Source organism: Peromyscus eremicus, chromosome 3 (assembly GCF_949786415.1).
Source record: "Peromyscus eremicus chromosome 3, PerEre_H2_v1, whole genome shotgun sequence".
Classification (NCBI taxonomy): Eukaryota; Metazoa; Chordata; class Mammalia; order Rodentia; family Cricetidae; genus Peromyscus; species Peromyscus eremicus.
Window position 1 is genome coordinate 157,693,577 of NC_081418.1, and position 12,159 is coordinate 157,705,735.

The following is a 12,159-nucleotide window of genomic DNA, read 5'->3' on the forward strand; positions in this document are numbered from 1 at the left end:
TCTTTCTTTAAAGACTTTATTATTTTTAAACTATTTATTTTTTAATGACTGTCTATACCCATTTTCTTTTTCTTTATTTAGCATCTAAGTACATTTTTAAACATACTGTAATCTGTTAAGAGGTTTTGTTAACTTGGACCTAGATTTTTTTCCCCCCTCATCTGCAGCCTCCACTGACCATGTGAACCAAATCTTAAAGTGCTAGGCTATAGCCACGTGGCTTACTTAGCATGTGGCTCACTGGCAGCTTGCTCTGCCTCCCTTGGTTCCATGACAGCCTAGCTGCATTTATTCACCCATCTCTGGAAATTTGTTGTATCTACCTGAAGCAGGAGTTTGTACCCATTATTGGCTGCTCAAGTGCTCAGCTGTATAGTGGGACATCTTTAAAAGAGCCATGCCTCTGTACGCTGAGCCCACCCAAGAGACTGCTTTCTCGGGCCGTATGTGGATATTTGAGCCCCTCATTGTAGTTTAACTTTTCTTTAGGAGGCCTCCAGCTCCCAAACAATGACACAGAGACTTCTTATTAATTATGAAATTAATTATGAAATATTTAATGAACGCTTGGCCTATAGCTTAGATTGTTCCTAACTAGCTCTTATAACTTAAATTAACCCATTTCTATTTAATCTACATTCTATCATGTGGTGTTACCTCTCTTCCATCTTGTACATCCTGTTTCCTCTTTGTGTCTCCTGCATACTTAGATTCCTGTTCTTCTTCTTTTCTTTCCCCAGAAATCCTGCTTATACTTCCAGTCTAGCTATTGGCCATTCAACTTTTTATTACACCAATCACAGCGAATACATCTTCACTCAGTGTACAAATATCCCACAACACTGAGACATGTCTCCTGTCCTGGTGTACAGTATCGATGTATGGGCCAGGTGTGGTGGTAAACTTTTTTAACTCTAATACCCTGGAGGAGGCTGAGGCAGAGGAATCATAAGTTCAAGGCTATACTGATCTGTATAGGGAGGTCAAATCCTGCTTAGGCTACGAAGTGAGACCCTGTCTCAAAACAAACTAGCAGAGAGACAGACATACAACCACACACATAGAGAAAGTGTTGTTGCACGAATTCCATGTTGGGTGCCAGAAGTTGCACAAATTCCTAAATGGTCTTAATAAAAAAAAAACCCCAGAGTCAGATATTGAAGTAAATGCTGAATGATCAGAGAGACAAAGGAACAAACCACTGTCATGCCTCACCTTGCCAACTCCACGAATCCTCTCACTGAATGTCTGAGTCCTCAGCTGAAAGAGGGCTTTTCTCAGCCAAAAGAGCTCTGTTGAAAGAGAGGAAGTCCTTACTTCCTGTCTCCTCACACCTTATATACCCTTTTCCGCCCAGCCATATTACTTCCTTCCTAGTGCTGGGATTATAGGCATGTGATTCCCAAGTACTGGGATTAAAGGTATATGCCACCACTGCCTAGCTCTGTTTTCTCTCCTAGACTGAGTCAATTTCATATAGTCCAGGGTGGCTTTGAGCTCACAGAGATCCAGATGGACTCTGCCTTCCAAGTGCTAGGATTAAAGGTGTGTGCCACCACTGTCTGGCCTCTATGTTTAATTTAGTAGCTTGTTCTGTTCTCTGATCTTCTGGCCAATTTTATTAGGGTACAAAAAATATCACCACAAAGTGTGATATCTATATGTGAGGGAATAATATTTAATCTTAAAACATAATGAAATTGTATCATTTAGAACAATACTGGTAAATGTAAAGGATATGCTAAGTTAAATAAATCAGGCATAGTAAAATAAATAATGTGTCATCTCATTTATGTATAGAGTATTAAAAGATGGTGATTGACAGAGGCTGAGTTACCAGGGATGGTTAATGGGGAAAGGGAAGACAACCAAAATTTCATTTATACTGTAGAATTAAATATATGGAAACCTCATGCAATGTGGTGACTATATTAATAGCAATGTGTTGAAAATTTTAAATGGCTGTGACAAAAACCTAAGATCAAAAAACTTGTATGGTGGAGAGGTATATTTTGGGTTTTGTTTTAAGAGTTTAAGATCACAATTGCTTGGTTCCATCACTTTGGGGCTTGTATTGGGGTAGAGCATCATGTTTTCTTAAACACTTTATTTAAGAAAGAAACATAAAAATGGACAGCTAATAAAGTAGCTTGGAGTCTTTGTGTTAAAAATCACCATAAACAAAATATGGTGAGACATATGGGGGAATAGAGCTGTTTACTCCATGAAATCCAGGAAGTAAAAGAGGGGAAAAGGAAGCCAGAGTTCCAGTACTCTTCAAGGGCCTGTTGCAATAATCTAACTTCCTCCTACTAGGCCCCTCTTTTTGAAGATTCTATACCCTCTCAGTACTGATATAGGTTGGAAACCAAGCTTTTAATACATGTGTTTTGGAGGACGAATAAAACAGGATAACTGTATAAGGTAGTAGGTATGTTAAATAGCTTGTTTTAGTCCTATAATTAAAGGACTAGAAGTATACATGTATGAAAACATCACATCATACCCCTCAAAACATAGAAGTATGATTTAACAATTTTTTACAATAACAGGATTTATTTGGGCTTAATGGAATATAAGAGTATCCTGTGGGAGGATCATTTGAACTCAGGAATTTGGGGCCAGTCTTGGCAATATAGTGAAACTTCATGTTGTAAATAATAAATTAATTAGTAGGAATATATATTGAGACATAATTTACATATTATGAAACTTATCCTTTCAATACTATATTTAAAAAATAAACATAGAAATCAATGGCTAATAAAATAGCTTTGATTCTTTATGCTCTAAGTCCTAATATGAAACAAAATATGATGAAACATGCTTTTAATTCCAGTATTCAAGAGGCTGAGGCAGGAAGATCACTAACAAGATCTTATCTAAAAAAAAATCCTGCTGGGTGGTGGTGGTGGTGGTGGTGGTGGTGGTGGTGGTGGTGGTGGTGCACACCTTTAATCCCAGCACTCAGGAGGCAGAGGCAGTCGGATCTTTGTGAGTTTGAGGCCAGCCTGGTCTATGGAGCGAGATCCAGGAAAGGCACAAAGCTACACAGAGAAACCCTGTCTTGAAAAAACAAACAAACAAACAAACAAAATTCCTATTGTGAATTCAAAGTTTAATCTAAGCTATTTTTGTTAAAGTGTTTTAAAACTCAAAATAATGTCTCTTGCAGAATGCAGTGATGACTTACAATTTTACTTTAACAGCATAAACCCTTAGTAATTAAAGTGTCAGAGAAAAATAATACTTTATTGGTTTTAAGATTTATTTATTTATAGTGTGTATATGCCTGTGTGTATGTTTGCACCACGTGCATACTGTGCCTGTGATAACAGAAGAGGGCATTGGATGTCCTGAAACTAGAGTTATATGCAGTTGTAAACCATCATGTGGGTAATGGGAACCAAACCTTGGTCTTCTGAAAGAGCAGCAAGTGTTCTTAACTCCTGAACTATCTCTCCAGTTCTAAAAAATAATATTTTAAATAAAAACTTTAAGATACATCAGTAACCAGATTAAACATTTAATTTAACTGTCCTTTTTTATCCAGCTCTTGTAAATTTAGTCTGTAGTGTCTGAACAAATCAGTTTTGTTTCTTCATAGTTCTCCATCTGTCTATTAGCATGACACTCATTCATTTGTTGAACTTATGTGATAATATTTTGCTCATCCTTCTCCATATTTTCTCTCACCCTCCCTAAAATTATTGTCCTCTTCTGAAAGCCATGTTTGTATTTCCCCAGGTCCTCTTTTTATCAGTGTCTGGTTAATTCTGTGAAATGCATAATCCCTTACCTTCAGTGGTTCTTCTGTTTCCTTTCTTTACTTTTTTGTTATTGTTCTTGTGTCTTTTTTCTTTATCCAAATTAACTTCAGTTTCTGTTTTAATATCATTGCCATTGGAGTTATCTTGAGACTTTTTTTAATTTTCCATCACTTTTGCTGCTGCTTTTATTTAAAAAGTTGATGTATTTATTTAGCACATAATCTACACAGCTATTAATGTTTCCCTATAATGTAATTATAATTGCAATGATGAGAAAAGGAGTGTATTTTCCTGAGAGACTAATCTAAGCCATTTCCTTTATAAAGGCATGAGAGAATCTGGACAACCAAATATTCTTGCAAATATTTCTTCTTCTTCCTTATAACCACCATTTCCCATACAAGCAGCTGTAGCCTGAATATTAATCCAGTTCTGTATTCCTTCATAAACTTTGTCATGCTCCTTTTCAACTGAAGCCCAAATCATCAACTGACTTCAAGGGTGTCATGTGTTCATCGTTTCAATATATGTATAGTTATCAGTTTCAAGTTGTAAGACTAAATAGTACATGAATAATAGCTTTGGCACTATAGTTTGTAGGGGAGGGGAGTCATCAGTAGCAGAAGGTGGGACAAAGAGAAAGGGCAGAAGAATTTGTAGCCTTCAGCTACAGTGTCAGCCTCCATCATCAGATTGACATCCTCATCTTTCTCAGAGACCCCTAAACTATACTTGGCTCCCCAGTAGTTCTTGGCATTCAGACTGCTATGGGTTGTGTCTGTGTCTTTCTACTACAGATTCTGACTCTGCATCCTTCTGTAGGTGCCATTGTATCACACTTGGATGTAGCATGAATCTTAAAAGGTCTTATTAATAAAGTCAAACCTGAAGCCAGGTATTGGGGTGAATGTTGAAAGATCAGAGAAACAGAACAAGCCACAGCCACTTCACCTCGCCAATTCCTCAGTTGATCCTGTTTCCTCAGACTGGAAGCCTCTGAGTCCTCATCCAGATGGATCTCAGCTGAACTGCTGCTCAAAAGCCTAAAAGCTTAACCAGGCTCTAGTTCCTGGTCCTCACGCCTTATATACCTTTCTTCTTCCTGCCATCACTTCCTGGGATTAAAGGAATGTGTCACCATGCCTGGCTGTTTCCAGTGTGGCTTTGAACTCACAGAGATCCAGATGGATCTCTGCCTTTGGAATGCTAGGATTAAAGATGTTTGTGCCACCATTTTCTGGCCTCTGTATCTAGTGGCTGTTCTGTTCTCTGATCCCAGATAAGTTTATTATGGTGCACAATATTTTGGGGAACATAGTATCACCACATTTCCCCTTTTTTGTCTAAAATTAAAAAAGCTGATCCTGGGAGATTTCCATACCTCTGGCCCTCCATTGACTTTCTGTGGTTTTAGCCTTATCCCGGTAATACATGTGCCACTGCAGCTGTGCTCCAGGTTCCAGGACAGCATTTACCAGCTCTTTCCAGGCCTGAGGGATAATCCTTTCACAAGTTGACTAGGACCTAACCCTAACCATAACCCTAACCCTGACGAGTTTAACATTTGCTTTACAAATGGAGAATGCATGCCATAAGATACTATTGCCTCCTTAAACCTTCTTTTAACATTTCAATTGGAGTCCAATTAGTTTGTACATTCACTTGACCAGGTAGCTGCTGTACAGTTACTGGATAAATTAAGTTTGACTGTTTGAAAACAGGCTTTCTTTCTGTAACCTTATAATCTAATCCTGAAATAATTTCACCCTTAAATTCTTCTGTCTGAGTCTGATTTTCTCTATAATTCATTTTAACAGGTTTTTCTAAAGCTTCTATCCTGGCACTTAAATTGACTATCTTTTTAAATTGTAAAATAAGGATAAGTAAAGTAATAATATGCATAATTGGTATAATGTACATCCCATCAACATTAATCTTCTCATATAATTGTTCCATTTTCAGACTGCCTAAAGTTTTATCAAGCAAAGACCAATTTTCTTCTACTGTACAGATAATACCCATTTTTTAATGTGGAAAACTTTTTCTCTTTTAAATAGTTTTTCCCTTTAAAATATCTGATACCTTAATTGACTTACCAAGTCTGTGTAGAACAGTAGAAATCTGAGGGAATTTCAAAACAGCTACCTAGCATGGTTGCACAGAGAGAGAGAGAGAGAGAGAGAGAGAGAGAGAGAGAGAGAGAGAGAGAGAGAAGCCACACGTTCTGGCTAAAAGCTGAATTCCAGCCATGTGATTCCATTTGAGCCAATTAGGCTTGAGCTCAGGCTTCCTTAAGCTCTGACCACATGAGTTGGCAATTCGGCCGCAAGCAGCTCCAGCTGCAGCTGTGTGCAGCTCTGACCACGTGCAGCTGGACTGGTAGCTCCAGCTGGGCCTGGGGCTTGTAAACTCTGGCTGAGCCGGGGCGAGCCAGGGCCAAGCCAGGGCCGAGCCGGGGCGAGCCGGGGCCGAGCCGGGGCCGAGCCGGGGCCGAGCAGGGGCCAAGCTGGGGCATAACTACCAATGGTTTTTTAATGAATTCTTGCCCCATGTTGGGCACCAAATGTAGATGAAATTCCAAACGGTCTTATTAAATAAAAAACAGAGACAAATAAAGAGTTAAAAGCACAGAGATAAGAACAGTAGCCAATGTTTGGAACCTGGGGCTTATGCAGGGACACTTCGCTCAGCCTGGGAGGAAGGGACTGGACCTGCCTGGACTGAATCTACCAGGTTGAGCTGAATCCCCAGGGGAGTCTTTGCCCTGGAGGAGATGGGAATGGGGGGTGGGCTGGGGGGAAGGTGGGGGGGGGGGCGGAAGGAGGGAGGACAGGGGAATCTATGGTTGATATGTAAAATTAAATTAAATTATAAAATTAAAAAAAAATCAATAAATACTGCCAGATTTCACAGCATTTAAAAACATGGTAGTTGTTAGTTGTTCCTCCAGGGGGAGAATGGAATGCTAGGAAACACTACTTTTCTTAGAGATTAATCAAGAAGTTCTCTAGCAGTTTACAGTAGACCCACTTCTGTCTAGTCTTGAATAGGGGTCCGTTTTGTGTAGTTTTTATATTCATCTTTGAGAAATACTGATCCAAAGTGATCTCTCAGATTTTGACCACTAGTATTTTTGGTCAATAAAATTGACCACTATTATTTTACTATATTTTGATTTTCATTTGTTTTTTTCTTTGTTTCTTTGGGATAGAGCCTTGCTCTGTAGCCTAGACTGGCTTGGAATTTGTAATCCTTGTTCCTCAGCCTTCTTTGTACTGAGATCATAGATGTGTGCTACCATGCCAGCCATTAGGCTTTTAAAAACGTGATTAGAAATGCACTGTTCATGTTGGGGACACACACACACACACACACACACACACACACACACACACACATAGCATTGCAGTTTGATGCAAATATTTTCCCCTCCCCCTTTCTTGGCTGTCTCTACTAATGGCTAGCATATGATTCATTTCTGGTGCTGTTACAGGATTATTAATTATGCTTATGGCATTTCTCCTTTTCAATTAAAAATAGTGAGCCTAACCATGGATACATTTTGTAAAGCATGTACATAATGATATTGCCATAGAATATTGTAAGAATGTAATTATTCTATATCTCTGTTATGTACAATATATTTATGTTCAAAATAAATTCATTTCACACACACACACACACACACACACACACACACACACACACACACACACACAAGAACAATAGCCAAGAGCTAAGACCACCTTATCTTACCACTCGCTGCTGTCCTTCCCCTGAGAGAGAGAGAGACCTTCTTCCTGTGTCCTGTCTTTTTATTGCCTTTCTGTTCTGCCTTCTCATTGGTTCTAAACCCAACCACATGACTTCCTCATCACTGCCTGTCTATACAGACCTCCAGGTCTCTATGGTTGGTACTGGGATTAAAGGCATGTGTCACCATGCTGGCTGTGTCCTTTGAACACGTAGACACTTTGCCTGCCATGTGATCAGATTAAGGGCATGTGCTGTCACTACCAGACTTCTGCTTAATGGCTTGCTCTTAGCTCTGATCCCCAGGCAACTTTATTTATTAACATACAAATAAAATCACATATCAGCACAAATAAAATATCACCATACTTGGACTTGCATGCAGTCCAGCAGCTGGGGAGGCAACCTCCCTCTGCATAAGAATTCTGATTATTTTTTCCTTTGTTCTTTCACACAAGAGTCATATGTTTTCATTAAATATAAATGCATTCATTTAAAAAATAAGCCATTAACAAAATAAAAATTCTATGGCATGTAACACTACTGATAGTTGTCATATACTGTATATTTTTAGTAAATATTTTATAAATACAACATTCAGGAAAAAATAAAATCCCCAACTTCAAACATAAGATGGAACAGTAGGTAGAGAATCAGTGGCTGTTGTTAGTCACTACATAAGAATACAATCAAGTCTCTCTTGTAGCTAGAGTTTTCCTGCCTGGCCCACGGTCAGGGCAAATCTCTCTCACCCGCCAGTCCCACAGCCACTCAGACCCAACCAAGTAAACACAGAGACTTATATTGCTTACAAACTGTATGGCCGTGGCAGGCTTCTTGCTAACTGTTCTTACAGCTTAAATTAATCCATTTCTATTCATCTATACCTTGCCACGTGGCTTGTGGCTTACCGGTACTTTACATCTTCCTTGTCCTGATGGCGGCTGGCAGTGTCTCCTTCACCCAGCTTCCTGTTCTCTCAATTCTCCTCTCTGTTAGTCCCGCCTATGCTTCCTGCCTGGCCACTGACCAATCAGTGATTTATTTATTTATTTATTGGTTGAATTCTACACAAATGGAGTTTAAGATAACGATACTAAAAATGTAGAGTCAGTTTAAGCTTTGAAGTACTTTGCATTTATTCAGAGAGCAATGGCTCTTAGATCATTTAAGCAAAGCAAATATTCATCAAAATACAAATACAACTTAAGCTACTCTAAATTCCAATAACTGATTGATAATATAATGCTGAAGTTTTATGAAATTATCTGTAATCTAATAGACTTGTTTCTATTAGAACAGCATTGTCTAGGAACATATAGTAGAATATATGCATATCTATCTAGCTATATACAAATATGTGTGAAATATATAAAATTTGGATACCATTCCTTATTTAATTGATTTAGCACTACACAGAACACACAAGGGAGAGCCCATGTTCTGTTGAATGTTTTCTGTATTTGCTATAATGAAGAAATAGTAGATTTTAGAAAATGTTATATTAAATACAAACAAAACACAAAACAGACCCAAAACTTTTCTAAATGTATTACCTCACTTATCAAGATATTTTATCCTTACAATAAGCTTAAGACATATCCAGCAAATTTTGTTTTGATTAAATTTTATGAAAAGGCTTTTCCAGAAGGAAAGGCAATTTGGAAAAAGCTTCAGTTTATTTAATTAATGCTTAAATTTTAGAGGGAATTAATTTAATTTTCAAAGAAAAAAGAACACAGAAGCCCCCAAATCCATTTTTTTTTGAGACCGGGTTCCTCCATGTAGTTTTAGTGCCTGTCCTGGATCTCGTTCTAGCCTCGAACTCATAGATCTGCATGGCTCTGCCTCCCGAGTGCTGGAATTAAAGGCATGCGTCACTGTCGCCCAGCCAAATCCGCTTTTTTTTTTTTTTTTTTACTGAGATCATAATGCCAACAATGAAATATTTAGATTTTCTATTTCTTTTATGAAAAATTCAAATGGCTTGCCTTACATCAAATCCCATGTTATGAATTAGGTATTTTTAGGTTAACTTACCAGAATCTAAACTAAGAAAATATTTAAATTTAATTTGACATAATGTGAGTGCTGGCTCTGATAGCTGGGCATTTTAAATGTATACGTGTCTGTCCACCTGCATTGAGTTCATTATTGGCTTTGCACTGAAGTTATTCAGACATTGTCTTCTGCCATTGCAGGTGGAGCGAGAAAAAGCCATTCTTCTGGCCAACCTCCAGGAGTCACAAACCCAGCTAGAACACACCAAGGGGGCACTGACCGAGCAGCATGAGCGAGTGCACCGGCTCACAGAGCATGTCAATGCCATGAGGGGCCTGCAGAACAGCAAGGAACTCAAGGCTGAGCTAGATTGTCAGAGGGGCCGGAACTCATCGGAGGAGGCCCATGACTATGAGGTGGACATCAATGGCTTAGAGATCCTTGAGTGCAAATATAGAGTGGCTGTCACTGAGGTCATTGATTTGAAAGCAGAAATTAAGGCCTTAAAGGAGAAATATAATAAATCTGTAGAAAATTATACAGAAGAAAAGACAAAATATGAGAGTAAGATCCAAATGTATGATGAGCAAGTGACAAACCTTGAGAAGACATCTAAGGAGAGTGGTGAGAAGATGGCTCACATGGAGAAGGAGTTGCAAAAGATGACTGGCATAGCCAATGAAAATCACAACACCCTCAATACAGCCCAGGATGAATTGGTGACCTTTAGTGAGGAACTAGCACAGCTTTACCACCATGTGTGTCTATGTAATAATGAAACTCCCAACAGGGTCATGTTGGACTACTACAGACAAAGCAGAGTTACCCGCAGTGGCAGCCTCAAGGGGCCTGATGATCCCAGGGGGCTTTTGTCTCCAAGATTATCCAGGAGGGGTATGTCATCCCCAGTAGAATCAAGGACGTCATCTGAACCAGTTTCAAAAGAAAACACAGAGACTATTAAAGAGCCGAGTCCAACTAAGACTCCCACAATCTCTCCTGTTATTACTGCCCCACCATCATCTCCAGTTTTGGATACAAGTGATATCCGCAAAGAGCCAATGAATATCTACAACCTTAATGCCATAATCCGGGACCAAATCAAGCATCTGCAGAAAGCAGTGGACAGATCCTTACAGCTGTCTCGTCAAAGAGCAGCAGCCCGAGAGTTGGCTCCCATGATTGATAAGGACAAAGAAGCCTTAATGGAAGAGATTCTCAAGCTGAAGTCCTTGCTGAGTACCAAACGGGAGCAGATTGCCACACTCAGGGCGGTGTTGAAAGCCAATAAGCAGGTAATACACTTTTGCTGATGAAAGAATACTAGTAAAAGCTTTCTTAACCAATTTATTCCCTTAATTTTGTTGAATCTGTAGTGCCAAGATAAGTGTTCAAATTCCTGGCCAATAGAGCAGTAAAACAAAGTACATCCCAATGCCAAATCAGAATGTAGTCTTAGTTCTAAAGTGTGTAAGGGATCAGTGAGATGGCTTAGTAATAAGGGTGCTTGCTGCCAAGCCTAATGACCTGAGTTCAATCCTCAGAACCCATATGGTGGAAGAAAAGGACCAAATCCCACAGTTGTTCTGTCTGTCACAGATGGGCCATGATACTCATTCTCATTCTCTCTCTCTCTCTCTCTCTCTCTCTCTCTCTCTCTCTCTCTCTCTCTCTCTCTCTCTCTCATAAAATAGGTAGATAGATAGATAAAAATAAAATAAAACCGCAGTTTGAAGTGAATAGGATAGAAGAGCAATTGTGCATAGCTAGGCAGTACAGGTGGTAAGGAAGGTAAAGTACAGAGATCCAGCTGCAGATAAACCCAAGACCCAGGCAGTGATAAGCAGAAGCTTGGTGGCCAGGAAATATAGAAACAGCCCATGGAGGATCATGGGACAGGCTTGCCTAGTAGCTAATGCCAACCAGGGAGATTGGGAGGTGGGCACAGACATGATGAAAGAGGTCTGACAGGCAATAGCTAGACCCAACTTTAGAGATGGAGATTCAACTCTAAGACTCAATTTCTAGGGCTGTCACAGGATAGAAACTTGGTGTCTTGTCTTTCATTTCAGGCTTAAACAAATAAGACTTAGTAACCAAATGATCAAGTAATGGCATCAAGGACAACACAGCTGTGGGGATATGAGTAAACAGAAGCAGACTTTACCAACAAATGAAATAGTTTGGAACTATGAGTGAGAGAGAGGGGAGGAAGGAGGGAGGGAGAGAGGAAGAGAGACAACACCTCCAAATCCTAAAGCCTAGCTGTATCACCGACCACATATATGAACTTTATGTATAGTTAATTGTTAGTTTACTTGTGTCAGAACTGAAGCATTAGGGAATTTTCTTAAATATAGGTCATATCCCTCTGGAATAAGTAGGATGTTTCAACATGACTGATTTGTTTTCCATTGTTGAGTTTTACCTGGGTGTGGGTGTCCTGATGTACAGACTGGAAAATAATACTGTTTAGCAGAAAAGAGAGTAAAAGACACATCTCTGTTCAATACATACATAATACATATACATTTGCTTTTGCAAAAGTCCAACCTAATCTATTTCTATTTCCATTTTCAAGAGCAAAGAATAGGTTTGGCATAAAGAAATGTGTGGGCAGGTTTTCCTGGTGTGA

The 12,159-nt window shown here is 39.1% G+C and overlaps 1 protein-coding gene and 1 pseudogene across 1 annotated transcript in view; one reads left to right on the plus strand and one right to left on the minus strand.

The window, feature by feature from the left end:
* Nucleotides 1-12,159, plus strand: part of Bicd1 (BICD cargo adaptor 1) — a 109,665-nt gene that overhangs the window by 65,833 nt on the left and 31,673 nt on the right. Inside the window, exon 5 of the mRNA XM_059257183.1 lies at nucleotides 9,725-10,819. Coding sequence (XP_059113166.1) covers nucleotides 9,725-10,819 — 1,095 coding nt within the window. The remainder of the gene's footprint in view (nucleotides 1-9,724; nucleotides 10,820-12,159) is intronic.
* On the minus strand, nucleotides 3,565-4,290 carry LOC131905577 (telomeric repeat-binding factor 1-like; annotated as a pseudogene).